Source organism: Oreochromis niloticus, linkage group LG23 (genome assembly GCF_001858045.2).
Source record: "Oreochromis niloticus isolate F11D_XX linkage group LG23, O_niloticus_UMD_NMBU, whole genome shotgun sequence".
Lineage (NCBI taxonomy): Eukaryota > Metazoa > Chordata > Actinopteri > Cichliformes > Cichlidae > Oreochromis > Oreochromis niloticus.
This window is the reverse complement of record NC_031986.2, coordinates 34,898,305-34,916,095: the sequence shown is the minus strand read 5'-3', so window position 1 is coordinate 34,916,095 and position 17,791 is coordinate 34,898,305. Positions and strand designations below refer to the sequence as shown.

The window sequence follows — 17,791 nt, the reverse complement described above, 5'->3', positions numbered from 1 at the left end:
GCAGATTGCAGCTTCAGCTTCCTGTTTGTAGCTCACAGGAGCCGTCGCAGCCCATGTGCTTCAAGCTTCCACATGTTACAGATTCAGAGATGTTCTTCTGCACACCTACTTTGTAATGAGTGGTTATTTGAGTTATTGTTGCATTTCTTTCAGCTCTAAGCAGCCAAACCAGTCGAATCATATCATCTCTGTGACGGCGGAGACGGCCACGTCGGAAAATCCCAGCAGAGCAACAGTATCTGAAACACTCACACCAACAACTACATTTACAGTCACTTAAAATCACCTTCCTTCCCCATCCTGGCAATTAGTCTGAACTTCAGGTCATCTTGAAAATGTCTACACGCCTCAGTGCCCTGAGTTCCTGCCATGTGATTGGCTAATTGGATGGCTGTATTAGATTAGACTGAGAGGTCACGACTGACTCAGAGCCCTTACATGTTTATTAAAATGCCAAAAAGATACTCTGATATCTCATCTCTGAGTAATACTCCCACACATTATCACCGAAATAGCAAACTGATAACACGACTAATAAAAGTTATTGACTCATGATTAATCAGTAAGTAAGTAAGAGATGCAGGAGACACGCCGGGCGCCGGTATGCGTTTCCACACAGCTGCTCACAAATGAAATGCATCAGTCAGTGACAGCTTGTCTCTCACGGTCACTAAAACTCTTCCAAGATGAAAGAAACCCGAGGAAAGTCTCATCTGTGTGAAAACGGTCAAACTTCACGTAAAAAGAAATAAAAACATTAAGTGGAATTTGCAGTGTTGGGACAGCTTCTCAGAAATATCCGACACTGAGACAGATCGTGCTTTTGTTTGATGAAGGCTCTCGTCTGATCTATCGTAACGAGAAAGTTACAAGCAGAGAAGATTAGCGCAGGCTCTCTGCTCATCTGTGAGCTGAGCAGATGGATTCAATAAGTAAACTTTACTGCATAAACACGACTTTCAGAGAACTCTTACAAAGAGCTTAAACACTTCTTGTGTGCATTAGAGCCTCTCCTTGATTATCCCAGTGACATCAGGGGATGGATGGCACCGAATTTCCTTAATTTTAATGGAAAAAAAAGACTGAGGTCAGCATTTTTAAATCCAGTGGCTCCAACTGTCTCCCTACCTTTGACTTTTCCACCTTGGCCATACATGAAAAATCCAGCATCACTAATTTAGGTGTGAAAATGGACCCCAGCCTAAAACTTAACCACCACATGCAAGTCAAGTCCTCCCTGTTTTTTAAGTGCTTTCAGTTGAGGCAGCTGTCAAATATCAAGCCCATCCTGTCTAGATGCCACCTAAAGGCATTGATCCATGCATTTATCACCTCTCATCTGGATTATTGTTACGCTCTGTTGACTGGAAGCAGCCAGGCCTCCCTCTCACGTCTACACCTGGTACAAAAACGCTGCTGTACGATTTTCATGACCCTGTTTCGGCTTGTGGCCTTCATCGAGGTCATGATGAAGGCCACAAGCCAAAACGCGTTGGTCTGATAACCTAATAAAGCTTCACGTCATCAGATCTTTGTCTTCTCCACGCACCTGGGATGTAGGCGACGTTGTGCCAGAAAAGCAAACGAGAGCACATAACTCAGATTTTAGTGTAGTACTATTTCAAATCTGGCATTTATGAATGAACTTGTAGCGGATTCATTGTTCTACACTTGTTCTCTCATTTTTTCTACAGCACTTATGTTGTTTTTAAGTGCTTTGGAAATAAAGTGATGATCATGATGATGAAGTGCATGGGAACAGATATTCATACACAAACACTTAAATGCTCATTTCCAGCTCCATAAATTTTGTTGTTGGACTCCAAAGTAGCTTCCTGTGATTTTCTGTTTAAAATAATCTTTATTTATCTTATACTGGACCTCAGGACATACTTTAAACCAACCTGCTTTCTGATTGGCTGCCCTTCACAGAAGATTTCAGCCGCAGGTGGTTGGTACCAAGGTCGGTGTGACCATCCACCATTTTAACAGCAGAAAATGAGGAAAGGAACAACAGGTCAGCACAGGGCTGGACTGCATTTGAGCTGTCTGTGCATGACTCTGAGTTAGCTTCCTCTTAAGTTCAACTTCTGTAATCAGCTGTGGAGCTTGTGGCTTCTGAAGATCACTGAATGAATCAGGTTTTTTTGCCTCCCCTCTGAACGCAGTCCCACTTGACCACTGAGCTGCTGATGAGCCCTCTATTAAAAACGCAAGAGACCTTTAATATCGAGGTCCATTTAACCCAACATCTGCAGTCAGGAGTCACACAAAGGTCATTATCAACCCAAGTTAACCTCTGGTTTCTCAATGATCACGTTCCCATGACGGAGGCGGTGCTATATGATTCACCAGAACCACAGACAGGCCTACTGTCAGCAGACCAAGTAAAAAAACTGACAGATGAGCAGTGCAGTTTTCAAAGCTCTGTATGGATGACCATCACCACAAAGAGCTGGTGCATTTGTAAAGTTTAAAGGAAGGAGTGTAATTGAACTGATTAGTATTGCAGTGTTGAGTTCACTGAGACTCGGGAGAATCTGACAGATGAAATTCGTGTTCAGATGTGCGGAAGACAGTGTCGGTTTTTAAAAATCTCTCAGCTGCAGCCCCGAGGGTGTTCAACAGTGTGAGAGCAGGTACAGAACAAGTATAAAAGCACAATTCAAATGTCAGCCTAGTGCACATGCAAATGTGATATAAAGGTCAACACGTACAAACATAGGTGCCTTGTTTTCAGATATTAGAGCTGATAGATTTCTCCTAATTTTATCCTCCCTATTTTTCTACTAATGTGCGTCAGGGAAAGACAATACTTTAAAAACTTCCTCTTACTCTCTGCACACTGAGGTCTGAGGCATCTTTCCAGGTCGCAGCCAGCTCTGCAGCGGGTTGTGTCTGCAGCAGAAGTTAACATTGCGATGTATACCAGCAAGAAGTGAGCTGCCTTCATAATACTGAAAACCCTCTTTTTCTCCTTCTTTTCCATAAGTGGTCATCACAGCAGACCATCTGCCCCATCCCAGCATCCACCCTCTGCAAGTCCTCCTTCACTACATCCATGAATCTTCTTCATCATCCTCTGCCTCTCTGACTCTGAGCTGTCCCGCTGATGCTGCTCTCACCTTCTGGTTCCACATCTATCTTTCCATCCCAGGGATTGAACCGGTGACCTTCAGGTCTGTGCGCTGCCCCAGAGAAGGGTCGTTTTCACTCTGTACACAACGTACACAGAAACTGTGTCATTTGTGACTTTGGGTTGTCAGTTGTGTTTTGTGTTCCTCGAGGCTGAACAGGGAACCGACGGCACAGCCGGTTAATTCAAGAAAGCAACTGGTCTGGTTTTTTTTTTTTTTTCTCATCTGCGATAATATTTCCAAGGTCTGATTCTCATTCAGCAGTCCGATAAAGAAAGCCCCGAGTTTCTTTGAACAATAATTTCTGAGCAATCCCGTTTTACTCCCAGGAAGTGACTGTAGTGTTGTCTGCTTGTGGCACAGAAGGACAGTAACGTGTTCAGTCAGTGAGACTGTCGAACCTTTCAGCACAAAAGCTTAGATAAACACTGAAACTGCACACCGCTTTGTTTTCTATAAATGTTGAGCTGCCACATATACAATCAGACATACTTGCTATCTCCACTCTAATCTCCTCTGACTGTAATTATTACAGACATCAGCAGCACGATGTTGTGGAGAGTGTTGCTATTTTCCCTCGTCGTCCCCTCAGCGTTTGTGTAATGGAGCTGAGCCTTTTCCGGTTATTGTGCGAGAGCTACTGAGAGAGGGTTGGGGAGGGGAGGGCAGGACATTTTGGGGGGGGGCGGGGTGGGTTAGGGTTAGCGGCCGGAGTCTGAATATCTGGGACACACAAATACACACTCGCGCACAAGGACAGACTGATTGCCAGACAATCTGTTGGAGGCAAATCTGCGTGAGCATGAATAGGACTTACTGTCTAACCGAGCACACTGATATGAAAACATCAGCACATACGTGAATGCAAACACACCGACGCGCAGCCCGCTGGGGTTACACTTGTGTGCGTAGGCTGACCAGAACCGGCCAATGTTTTCCGCCTAAGTCATGAGAAGTAAACCGGATGCTGCGAGCCAGTTTGGCAGCGGTTGTGAAGGGTGGCGAGTCGAGTGGGAAAGAATGACTGCACAGTGTGTGACGATGACAGCGACAGCAGAAAGATGTGAACGTGAAGCGGGTGAGGATAAGGAAGGGGGGCGTTAAGAAGGGAGATGCTTTTGGGGGTTTGAGGCCTGGGGTAACTCTAATCTGCACAATAAAGGTCACTTCCATCTCTACCTTCACAGGCACACACACACACACACACACACACACACACACACACACACGTCGGGTATTCATATCTTGTGGGGACATCTAATTGGCATAATGCTTTCCCTAGCCCCTTAGCTTTAACCTAACAATCAAAAATGAATGCCTAACCCTAAACCTTACCCTAAACCTAACCATAACCCAACTGTAACCCTGTCACTAAAACCACATTTTGAGCCTCAAAAATGCCTTCAAACATGTGGGGACCAGGATTTTGGTCCCCATAAGTATAGTAAACTTCCAATTTTTGGTCCCCACAAAGATATGAATACACACACACACACACACACACACACACAAATAGTAGTCCATCCCATGCACTGCCATTCCAGATTCCCCTTTAACCAACTGACAGTGAGACTAAGGGATAGGATGGGACTAAGAGGGAGGAAGGAGGAGGGGATGTGAAAGGACACAAGGTTCTGACCTAATGTTGTGCCAGAGAAGAGAGGAAAAGAGCTGGGAGAAACACTGGGAGATGAAGGCAGGAAGAGAAGGAGGAGGGAAGAGAAGAGGGTGTAGAGACCCAAAATAGTGTGACAGAGAGAAAAAGGAAGAGAAGAGCGAGGCCTTGAGAGGGGGGACGGGAAGACAGAAGTTGAGAATAGATTGAAAAAAAAGAAAAAAAAAGACCCGCAGCGTCAAAACACGTCACTCTCTTCCTCTCTCAAGGAAAAAAATGTTCATCTCATTGCTCTCCTTCATGTCTCCTTGCCGCGTTCTGGCGCAGCTCAGATGACAAAGCGGGAGACGAGAGGGCAAAGAGAACAGAGAGGAGCACGAAACAGGGAAGGAGCAGTGTTATAGAGGGGTTACAGGGAGGAGGTGAGAGGCTGGAGAGGAGTTAGAAAGATCAGAGCGAGAGGGGGATGACGGATAGACAGAGAGAGGGGACCTCCTGTGGATCATCATCTGCCACATCCATTCACCCGCCTGCAGCTATACCAGAGTGTTGCTCCTAATTCTTAATCGCTGTTAATCCCTCCACCACCCATCATCTCTCTCCGGCTCCAGCTTTTATTCCTGCCCCTCATTACACAACAGCCGGCTACACGCTGCTAAAGAAAAGGGAGCAACTAAGGACCGTAGTATATTCATTACTAATTAATCTCTCTGCATTTTTTATTAATCAAATCTACAAAATTAGGTCGTGTTTGGGAGACACATTTGTAGAAAGTGAACATTGTTAAAACTGTTGTTCTTTTGAGCTAATCCAGCTGTTTTCCAACCTTTCTGGCTGGTTACCAAAGCAGTATGGACTCATGATGCCCATCAAACACCCTTCGTCTGCTTTGTGACAGCAGTGATGCTTTTTACAGTTTCAGAAACCTTCACTTTTTACATTTTTAGCATTTGATGTCAGTGAGAAGACATATCCCTGTTGTTCTACTCTAATAAAACTGCAAGAATAGCAACACGGAGATGGAACGAACACACCAGGTCCCCTCCAAGGACACAACTCAACGCCGTCATCTCACTAACTGGTTACTTCCTCTCTTACACGAACTGTCAACACAGACATCTCCAATAAAAGCGGCGGTGTTGACAGTTATTGTCTGAATTGGAGAACTTTACACTTTGCCGAAGTACCGTGAGCTGTAACAATGAGGATGTATATTGTGTGGGCAGCCGGGGTAATGGGTCCACGCTGACCAATCAACTGAGTGAAATGGAGCAGTGAAGATTTTATTGACATCCGTGCGCGAACTGACCGGTGAAGACGTCGCCGTTGCTGTAGGCCTTGCCGCGTCCCTCCTCATCGCTGGGCACGGCCGACACCTGCTTGGCCGAGGTGCAGCCCATGGCCTCACACTCTGAAACTTCTCCTCATCGCACTCTCACCTGCACAGACAGAGAAAACAAGACTTCGTATTCACGACAGACACAATAAAACGAACAGCGCTGTTGTTTTTACAACGCTCTGTCAAACGTGATCGACGGTTTGAGCTTTTATGGCGACTCGCGATCGGTGCAAAATGTCGTTTATGTCGTTTTTTTTTCATGCAACACGACCTTCAGACATGATTTATCTTCATTTTCCCATGCCTCTGAATCAGGAAACCAAAGCACACTTCACAGAAGTGTGAATTCACACCTGGCGTTAAGAGGCTCAGTAGAAAGAGAAATGCACATTTATAGCGCATGCTGCAGGTTATTACTTCCTCATAAGAGTTTCTTTCAGAGCTAAATATAGCCACTGCCATTAAATACATGGAGAAGCAGCAGCAGGGGTGCAGTGCAGGGTAAATAAAGAGCATAACCCATCTGATATATGCTGTATGCTTTTTATTCTTGTTATACAAAACACCAAAAAAACAAAGAAATCCATAAATAAATAAATGTGTTTGATGAAACTGAACACAAATGTATTTAAATGTGAAAACATACGGAGCTATTCACACCTGAATATTTGGATTTTTGATCTGAAAACACTACTAAGTGATGTTTGTTGGAAACCTTTTGGTTTCCAACAAACAGCAACGTCAGCATCCGTACCTTTGGTCGCTTGGTGAATATTCACCACCCTGAAAGCTTTGTTTGTTTCCAGCTGTTAAATGTCCACTTCCCTCTTTTACTAAATGCCAAACTATGTTCCTCAGATAGATGTTTGCCGTCTGTCTGCATTGGGCCGTGAAACTGCCAGTGTAAAATACACTTTAGCACGCTGTGTCTGTGAAAACTAAATTAATGGGTGAGCTAAAAGAGTGAAGCTGTTGGTCTAAACAACCAAAAATAATTAGCTGAACTCTACCAGTATCACAGGAGCTGCAGGTGAGCTGATCAGTGACACAGTTCAGGTGTTATTTAGTCTTTGGATTCATTAATACAGAGTTAATGACTCTGCACTTATCACAGTCATTAATTGCAGAGTTAAAATAAAAACTAATTACAGCACAGCCCGCATAGATTTTGAGCCAGATAGCAATGCTGATTTTTATTAGTGAGAAGATAATATTAATAGAATGGCCCAGTATCGGTGGCTGCAAACGAAAAATCCCAAGTTCAAGGACACGGGAGGAGACACAAGCCAACCTCAGGGGGTCACGAGTCCAAACATCTGGCATCAAAATCTGCCAAAGCTGCTGAAAGTACCTCTTCTTCTAATATCCTGCCCAAAATATGCAACATAAAAAGAATAGGTACATATTACTATATATAAATAGCTCATTAGCAATTTCACACATGCTCTGCACCCCTGACCAAGGTGTTTAGCCCACCCCCGCCTCAGCGTGTGTGATCTTTGTGCTAATGTCCCGTGTCCCGCTTCCTGCACGCTCTAGCCGAGGAGACACCTCACCTAAAATTACACCAAGCGTTTCCAGTAGTGACAGTGCATGTATATCATGTGTTATCTGCAACATATGAGAAAAAGGCTACTTCAGAAAAAGTCCCCTCCCTGATTTGTCCGACTGTCCAAAGTTCATTAATGTAAATGTCTGACTAACTGTATTTATGAAGTTACACAGAAAAGGAGAAGCGATGGAATTTTATGGGAACTACATATCAGTTTAATGGGAGTATTGCACCACTATCTGCTCAGTCGTGATGCTTCTCTGCTACATGAAGCAGACATTGCTGAAGAGATAACCCCTTCCCTAGATTACACTAATTTGTGTTACCATCCATTAAAAACAAACAAAATAAAAAAAATTGTTTTGCATATCTATAATATATAAGGATGCACTGATCTGCTGACACAGGGTGAAAATCCAATAGCTGTGTTAAATGAACGAGGTGTTCCTACTCTGAGGAAGACACTGCGATTATTCTTATATCGAGTGTTGACATCATCAGGATCAACAACAAAGGTGTAAACAGGACTGAGATGCATAAAATGAATGATGAAGTCTCTCTACACGAGCAAACGCTGCTCTGCTACTCACTGTGACACAGCAAACGCAGAGCAACAGGGAGCCGCGTTCACCGCATCAGCATCGAGCTTTTCCAGTCCGGATATCCGATCCAAATATCAGATTGGTGATCTGATCTACCTGGAACATCGGCAATACTAATACAGCTCTGTGCTATTATACTGTTTGGCCTGTTCATGCTGTTGGTAAACTGATATACTTAAAATTTGAAATGAATATTTTACTTATAGATAGATAGACAGACATTGTATATATGCTAAAAAGCGTTATTTTAGCCCGTTGCTAGGCGGTTGCTAGGCATGTATAATGAAACTTTTGTGGATATGAATTTGATGTCACTCCCCTGAAACATTTCTTTTATGAGGTGTTGAAGGTTCATAAATGCTAAAAGCTAATAATTTTCATCTGTTGCTAGGCAACTTGATGCATTTTTAATGCCTGATATAGATGAGAACCATCAGATAAGTAATAAACTACCGGTAGTTCAAGTTTGAGTGCAGATGGTCCCAGAGCAGTTTGCAGACAAAGACACCAACAGACTGATTTTATGCATTACAGTAAGATTTTCACTTTCAGCTAACCTGTAACCTGTAAACCAGTCTGACTCGACCCCTAATTTTCTGCAATTACTTCAACGCAACTCAGAGCTTTGTTTGAGAACATCGGGAGGGCAGGAACAAACTAAACCGAACTCATCGTTACTCTATAGAAAAGAAGAAAACCCTCCCACCCTGCAGAACAGCTACCACAAAGCTGCAAGCGTCACCATCAGTGAGTAGCACACACTGTATGTAGATAATTCCTGTGTCACTCACACATGCCATATGCTGTCTCTGACAGGCCCATCTGACTGCTGCCACTTACAAAAATGCACACACACACACAGCTGATCAAATCTGTGCCGCCGGTACATAAATAATAAGAGGTGGAGTGAAGAAGAGGCTTTTTGAAGACACTGAAAAGAGAGAGGAAAAAAAGACAAAGAGAGGGAGGGTGGGTTGAGATGAAGGGGGACAAGGGTGAAGGAAAAAGGCCGACAATAGGTGGGACAGAAAGGGTCCAGAGAGGAGGACGAGTGCAGAGCTTCAAAAGAGCACCGCCTGGCCCTCGCTGCTCCTTCAGAGTGTTTGAAGTTGACAGGAGGCCCGTGTTTACTCCCGTCTTTAGGCTGCGGCCCACCAGCTTCCATCTCTCTGGACTTGACACAAAGCGCCAGGTGCACAGCGCTCAAGTACCTGCGTGTCCAGGTACTATGGAGCCCAGAATTTACTGGCCAGTATTATCAACAAACTAAGCTGCTGCTGTTCCCTTTATCACAGACTGCTTCATTCACTGTCACTTGTTACTTGGCAGGTTGTCACTCGGTGAGGCAGCAGAGGAGCGTCGAGGAGACTGCAACAATTCTCAGGAACAAACCATGCATAGCAACAAAAAAAAAACAGAAGCATCCTGAAATTAATTATCTTTCAATGCTCCTGTGAGACTCTGAGATGTGTGAATATTCAGTGCAAGATGAGAGAACTCATATATGAATCCCTTTCTCAGCTCTGCAGGAGAAAAGACATTAATCTCTGGAGCCTGAGCAGAGCTTACACATGAATTTCTCTAAGGGCCTACAGGCAAGAGGGAGTAATACCTTGCGGGCAAGAATCCAGACACTTAGACACACACATGCAAGCTCAGGATGAGTGTGTGTAGCTGTGTGTAGGGTCACCTGTGGCCTGAGTAGGAGTTCTGGTCTAAAGAGCAGCTTATCAGCCCGTCCCAGGCAGCCTGGGATACCTCTTACTACAACTACCACTCTGGAACAACTCAATTATGCCTCACATGTGCTCATAAAGCCACCATCACCTCACACACAGCTGGGAGATCTTAATGCAGCAGTCTGAGGCATGCTGTCGTAAAGACACAGCAATAATCTCATCCCGCATAATCTGTCTCTTGACACAGGCACATAAATGAGGGAAGAAGCACGAGGCATGCACCTGGAAACGCTGTCGGAGGAGCGCATGTTATCTGTCAGAGTCACATCACAGTGAAGTGGAGAATCAAACGTCAGAGATGGAGAAAAAAGATAGAAAAAGAACGTGACAACAAAGGTAACGGGAGAGAGGACACCAAGAGCGAGCAGCCAAGTCTCTCTTCACTATTAGCGTACAACTGAAGTGAATATTAGATGAACAAAGCACAGAAACTCCCTTTCCGAAAACCACCGGAGGACATACGCTGAGAAATGTGAGCAGCCGTGATAGACGTGAAGTTTCAAAGGGTCTCTAGTGTGTGGGCAGCATCTGTTTGAAGGCTTTGATTTGTGTGTATTGAAACATCAAATTGTGAGTAGGAGCAGGCTAAAAATAGACCTAGCAGTCCCAGAGCTATTGTTGTGTGGAGGGATAATGCTAGGCTGTGGATCCTTAGGCCAAGCTGCTATTACTCGGGTTATGCATATAAGCTACAGCCAGAAGGGCAGACTATTACACAGCCAAACACACCTATAAATAAATAACACCAAGGCCAAAGGCTCAGACATTCTTCAGTGGCACATAATTCAAGAAGTCACATCCTTTCAAAATCAGACTTCTGCTCATTTTAACACCTGGTCTTCTCACAAGCATTACAAAAATCTATGGTAGGTTTTAACAAGGAATGCTTACATGAAGGGTTGGGTGTTGGTTTCATCATAAATATTTTCAGAGCTGCACAATCAGAAACACAGGTAGAGGTGGAAATCACCAAACACCCCACGATATATATTATGTCTTTCAAGTTCAACTTTATCAGTATTTGTTTCATATATTATGGTGTAGTTATCTCACTTCAGTTATTTTTTGCTGCCAATCCTGCTGAGATGTTACCATAAGACAGAATTAGTCTGCAAACAGTCTGCTACAAGTCTGCCAACAGTCTACTACAAGTCTGCTAACAGTCTGCTACAAGTCTGCCAACAGTCTACCAACAGTCTGCTAAGAGTCTGCCAACAGTCTACCAACAGTCTGCAAACAGTTTGCAACAAGTCTACCAACAGTCTGCTACAAGTCTGCAAACAGTCTGCAACAAGTCTACCAACAGTCTGCTAAGAGTCTGCAAAAAGTCTGCAACAAGTCTGCTAAGAGTCTGCCAACAGTCTGCAAATAGTCTGCAACAAGTCTACCAACAGTCTGCCAACAGTCTGCAAACAGTCTACCAACAGTCTGCAAACAGTCTGCAACAAGTCTACCAACACTCTGCTAACAGTCTGCTACAAGTCCACTTGGGCCGTTTGGTACCGGGCCGTGAGAGTTGAGGCTCGGGTATGAAATTTATGGTTTTCATGGTTTTTATCGTTAGGTTTTTATCATTAACTCCATTTCCCTGGGTCTTTTCCCGTGTGTTATGAATAAATCTTCTTTTTTTGGTACCAGTACTGATTTTATTTTGTTGTATTTATCTGCGACACCTTAAAGGCCAGTCCGTGAAAATATTGTCGGACATAAACCAGCACTTTGTGTCAGCTGTGGTTATTTTAAAGTGCTTTATAAATAAAGGTGATGATGATGATGATGATGATGATGATGATGAACCGGTCCGTGGCGCAAAAAAGGTTGGGGACCGCTGTACTAATAGTCTGCCAACTGCCAACAGTCTGCCATTGAACTGGGTCAAGTTGGCAATTACATCCTTTTCTGATGATTCACCGATTAATTGTGATAAATCATCCAAATTCACACATCTGTTGCTGCCTGCATTGACAGAATTTCACATTTAATCAAACTTCATAATAATAATTAATTAAAAAATTCATAATCTGCACACAAAATATGGAGATACCATACTGAATTGATTCTCCAGCTCTAAACCTCCACCTCTAAACGCATGCATTTTGCTCAAAATACATCTTAAATCACCACCGTAACACACCAGAATTAACAATGAAAATGTGAAAACTGTTTGTATTTTGGTTGATGCTTTGTTTTGTTTTTTTAAAATTAAGTCCATTTTTACCTCTTTATGTAAAGCAAAGTGCAGGTAAGTCGCTTTTTGAGGGAACTTTACGGTTTCATTTACAAACTACAATGAAACGCTTCAACAAAAAGCCACCAAAGGATCCTCCACTTTACTGCTGCACGAGCCGTGCTGGCATCGTACGCTTGCACGTGTTCCACCGTACAGTGAGATCAGTGCATACACTTTTAGGACTGGCGACTCCAGCAGGAATCAGCCCAAGTTAGTACTGAGCTCTGCCCAATGCGCTATTCTGTGCCACGTGCAAAACCACAGTGGGGCGTTGCTCAGCTTTGATTTAAATAGGGAAAAAAAATCCACACCACAGTGTGGGGCAGCTGTTGAGACGGAAAAAAAAAAATGTGCTCAGCCAATTTTTACCTATTGAAGACGTGTTACAAATAAATAAGTAAAAACTGGGAGTTCTGCAGTGTGTGAGCTGCTCTGTTTTTTCCAGTGTTGATTTAACCCACAGGACAGCAGGACTGAGCTGCTCTGTAGATGCTCAAGTGTGTCAATGGGACAAGCCTGGCGAGTCAGTGAATACACACACACGGGCCATGTTGGCTCACAAGCTGAGCCAACATGGTCCAATAAACATCCAGTGTGTGAAAAGGATAAAAAGTTCTTAACACCAACTGGCACACGACCACCTCTGGATCCAGATGCTCAACATTCATTGTGAGCATATGGGCCAAAACAGAGGGGTAACCCACTTTAAAGATATAAAGAAGTTGTGATGTCAGCTAGCAGCTCTTGCGTCATTCAAGCCGATCTTACCCCAGATTTGGCGCAGGGCCTCCTGTCGCTGTTTCACCTTGTAAGCAATTTTAAGCAGTTTGAAACAATAATCCTGAGCCAAAAGAGCTCTTCTTAAATGCAGACCAAGTTGTATATTTAACACATGGCAAATAACCAGACCCTGAAAATGATTTGGCAAACACAGAGGCCTGCCCATGCCTGCATATGTTGGTGTGGGACGTGACCTGCCCTCAGGTCTGTGAACAAGCCTCCTTTACAAGTCAGTTTGTTAAAGGAGGAACTCAGAAAGCGCTGTGAGGAAGATGTGAGTGCTTGCACAAACACAGGTCGTGCACACAGGCCGAGTAGTGTGCAGTGCAAGGGCTTCTCAAATGCAAGATTGTGCCAGAGGGAGCACAAGCAACCACAGAGCCTGAAAAACGGGCCAAACAAAGGCGGAAAACTGGTTGAAGCATCGCAGAGAGAGTTTTTGTGTAACAGGTTTATTTCTGCGCGTGAACTGGACATGTGTGTTTAATAGTTCCCACCGTAAAGCTCCCGGCTGTGATGGGGAAGTGCTCGCTCAGCAGCCATTTAAGCCTCAGGTAGAGTGACTTCAGGGCAGCCTCACCTGTGACGACACAGCGACAGTTTCTACCTTTGCTTCATCGTCCTAACAGCTGAGTGCTGAGCTACGCTTTAGAAACTGTATGTCAAAAACACAAAAAGGTTTGGATGCTCTTTAAATCGAAAAAAGAAGAGAGAATTCAGTGGTTTGAAACTACTTAAAGCCTATATTTAATTGAAAATAGTACAAAACACAACATATCATTAGGCTCTTTTTGAGTTTACTGCCAGGAGCACGTCTGCCTCGGTGACGTGCTCCTGGGCAGCTGGACTTTCAGAGCCATCATGATGTAATACCTGCAGACTTGGCTGACATAATTAAGGACTTCCATGAAAACAAAAAAGCTCATCTGGAATGCAAAATGTGTATAACCTGTGTATATCATTCAGCATTAATGGTGCCTTCACAGGTGGAATACCTACTGATATCATCAGCCAACTAGCCTCTCTCCCCCTTTATCCAAACTGTGTGCCCTGCGTCACCCTCGCTGCCTCTGATACTGCAGCTTCGAAGGTGGACGCCGGGTCTGCAACCACTCAAAGTCAGTTAACGTCTTCATAACAACCTTGGAGCATGAAGACGGTGATAAAACAGGGATGGGATAGAGTCAGTCTGATATCTGTTTGTGGCTGAATGGAGTCAAGTTTACAATTATACGTAGTCTGCAATGACGAAGGAAACAGATCAAATCTGTTTCCTTCTAAATGCACACAAATTCACAGTAACTACTTAGATCCAGAGCCCAGCCTAACTTCCTTGAGCTGAGACAGAAATTTTGGTGACAGCCTTGCTTTTATACACGATTATAACCAGAATACAACCAGCTGACCGGTGACCAGTTGGTTGGAGTAACTCCTTGGACTTTAAGCAATTCAATGTAGTCACCACCCACTAATTTTTCCTAGTCACAAGGAAGTTGCCATCCTATTTTTACTCCAGTGAGACGGAGCCAGTAACTGTTTCCCTTGGTTGAGTAAAGCCAGCAGCATGATTCACATCATTTTCATACTCAAACAATCCAATGACCCCGGTGCACTGTAGATTGAGGCATAATCTTTTAGATAAAAAAATGCTTCATCATAGGCTTCCCCTGCAATTTCATGGAGCGCAGCAGCATGACAAGATAACAATACGCGACATTCATTCGCTCACAGCTCTGCTCTGTCCTCCAGAGACCCCCATAACACCCCAAATACAGCCGTTGCAAAGAAATATGGGAACACGTGAAACTATAAACCACCACAAAAATGGCACAGTCTATCCTCTGAATATGGAATAAACACCTGCAAGTCTTTGAGGTTTGGATGTTTTCTCTGCAGCACTCGGTCGTATGCTGGCTCCCTAACTTGGCACTCTGTCATCAAAAATTTGAGAACACCACGGGACAACTGGGCCTCGATCCATGCCAGGAAAGAGTCCTCACAGCATATCAGAGCCACTGGATCCCTCACTGTAGGGGTCACAAGTTCACAATTTTCTCTGAATTATTCATCCTTCTGTATGTGATGATAGAGGACAACTCCAGAAAAAAGTATGTACGGCTAAAATAAGCAAACAGTAAAGCTCCCTGAGGGAAAAAATATTGCTCTGCATAATTAACACTTTAAAAATCCTTATTTATCTTATACTGAAACCCCTCAGTTCAGCTTATGTGATAAAATCTATGACTAAGTGATAAAATCTGATTGACAAATCATCTCATATGTACTGTGTCATGTTGCATAACTCTTATAGTGAGAACTCAAACACACTGCACCAGCTGACCTAATAAACACTCGGCTCAAAAATCAAAACGCTCCACCTGGAGTCACTGCAAATGACTCGTACGGTGAATCGCAAGCTGCGGTGTGTTGAGCGTGTCTTTGCATCTCTCTGTGACAGAGCACAGTGTCGGCAACTCGTGGGCCAGTGCGCCATAATATTTACTCTAGCCAGGCAGCAAATGCTGCACCTCTCCTCCTGTCCCACTTTAGGCACTCCATCAGCCTGACAAGCCTGGGAAGTCATGCCAACACAAACGCACGCACGCACACACACACACAGGCCGGTGGACAGTAAAGGTCCATCATGAGTGTTCTGCTGCTGCTTTGTGTGCCTCTCTTCTCTCTTTTTCACTGTCTGCCGTTGAGTGGCTCTTTCCTCTTCCTCTCACTGTAGTAATGAGGATGACAAGCAGCCATGGGTGGAGGAGTGGACGTGGAAACAGAGGGGACCCTGTTCTGCTGAGTGAAACTGAAGCCCGGCCTTGTGACTGACAATGAGAGGCATATTGCGCAGAACTGAGGCATGTGCTGGTGAAGAAGCTGGAGTAAGCTTTAGACAAGCTGTTACATATTTCTGGTAAGAGGCCAGTGTTGTTACTACAGGCCCACAGAAGTTTGCACAGCTCTCACCATTTCCTTTCAGTGCTGTCACTCAGAGAGAGAGCGAAGAAAGACCAGTTAAGCACTCTAATTGAAACGTGAGCTGCATTAAGCCGTATCTCGGTACAGGTAAAAAAATCAAGCCATAGAGAAACGAATGATTTCAACTAATGCAGGCTAGACTAGAGGATAAAATGTCTCCTCTGAGGCCTGCTAATGGCTGGCGTTAGTAGCACTCAGTTCCCTGAAAGAGCAAAAGGCAGGTAGTCATTTCTGTGGGACTGAGGCGAAAGCAGGTCAGAGCCTAAGGTGGCTGACTGACAAGATTTCAAGGCAAAACTGCGGAAACAGAAGAAAGATGGAAAAGTAATGGGGAAAAATTCTTGGGCGACATGACAGCAATATAATTAACAGCATCCAGGGAGCGTGAGGGGTTTGGAAGTAATGGAGTAAACCTTTTAAATGCAGTATTTAAAAGCTGTACTTGTGAATTTTTGCTCTTCTCCTCTATAGCTGAATATTATTTTCCATGCTGGGTGCAGGTTCTCCAAAGTAAAAGTACTGCTGCTAATTAATGGTAGAGCTCTAAAGGTGGTTCATGTTTTTACCATCTCTGTTTTTATATCACCGATTTTCTTGTTGATCACGTTTTCTGAAAAACAGCTGCGCAGCTGATGGTGTGGGCCTCCTCCAACACAGCAGGCACACAAGGTCAGACGTGTTTATGTTTTCTTACCCAGATCCGTCTGAACTGCCAACAAACCAACCCACGAGGCACACAATTAAAACCGTGCCCGCATTAATAGTCATAAGAAATTACGCATACGAATCTTTGCATAATTGGCAGGACGACTGGCCAAGACCCTTCAGACGACTGTTTGTGTGGGAATAACACACACTGAATCTTTTGCCTCTTCAGGTGGCTGCAGATGAGCCTGTGTTTAAAATCTCAACACGGCTGGTATCACATCTGCAATGTTATTCTTTCAGATGCAAACCAGTGTTTTTGGTCGGTCCATTATCCTACACACACACACACACACACACAAATACACTACAAAACCTTCCAGCAGTTTACCCTGATGACACCCAGAAAGACATTATTGCGATTTACAATATGGCGATGTGATGCCGACGACATGCATATTCAGGATAAGTGTTTTGCCACACGTAGTTCTGCTTGTGATGAATTTGTTATATTTGAACAACCAAGCAAGTACCAGATATGTTTGTGCAGAAGATGCTGAGACTAAACAGGAACTAGGGTTTTGCTGAAAGGTAAAACCAACCTGCACTCTCATCTTTATGCACAGACTCCAAACATCAGTATGCAGAATTTGTAGGTGAGAGACCATATTTTTAGTACACGGAGCTTTCTGGGTTCGGCTTGTAGTCCAAATGCTATGGACCACAGGTAAACTCGCAGGTAAACAGTCGAATCCATCAGATAACCATCAGCTACCATCTTGTGATGCCTGGAAGACAGACGCTGAAATCTTGGCCCTGATGTCTGCTGGTGGAACTGGAAGCTGGGCTCCAACAACCATGGCTCAGTTCATACATCCTTAATAACAGAGCTGAGTGCTCTAACTGAGCATTAACAGCCACACAAGGGTGTCATAGTATGGGAAGATGGAACTGGTATACCGCCAACAGGAACCCCCCTCCTCCAAAACACTGACCTTTTATGTAACTTTTATATAATTTTTCACCACCACCTACTTGTGCATTAACAGTTCCACAGCTGAGACCCCGTCAGCGACCCCTTAACTAGAGTGGAGATTGGAAATCAGGCGAATAAAAAGAAAAAGAAATGGAAAGCAAAATCAATACTGCAGTCTGTCTCCATGTCTCCAT

At 44.0% G+C, this 17,791-nt stretch overlaps 1 protein-coding gene across 4 annotated transcripts in view; it reads right to left on the bottom strand.

Annotated features, from left to right (window-relative positions):
- The window catches only part of zgc:92140 (uncharacterized protein C1orf21 homolog), a 29,229-nt gene that overhangs the window by 8,842 nt on the left and 2,596 nt on the right, over nt 1-17,791 (bottom strand). For 3 of the 4 annotated variants that reach the window (XM_003451355.5, XM_005478735.4, XM_005478734.4), the window contains exon 2: nt 6,062-6,191. In XM_003451355.5, coding sequence (XP_003451403.1) covers nt 6,062-6,152 — 91 coding nt within the window. In that variant the 5' untranslated portion in view covers nt 6,153-6,191. Of the gene's footprint in view, nt 1-6,061; nt 6,192-17,656 lie in introns of all 4 variants that reach the window. The other variant, XM_025903301.1, reaches the window with a different exon arrangement.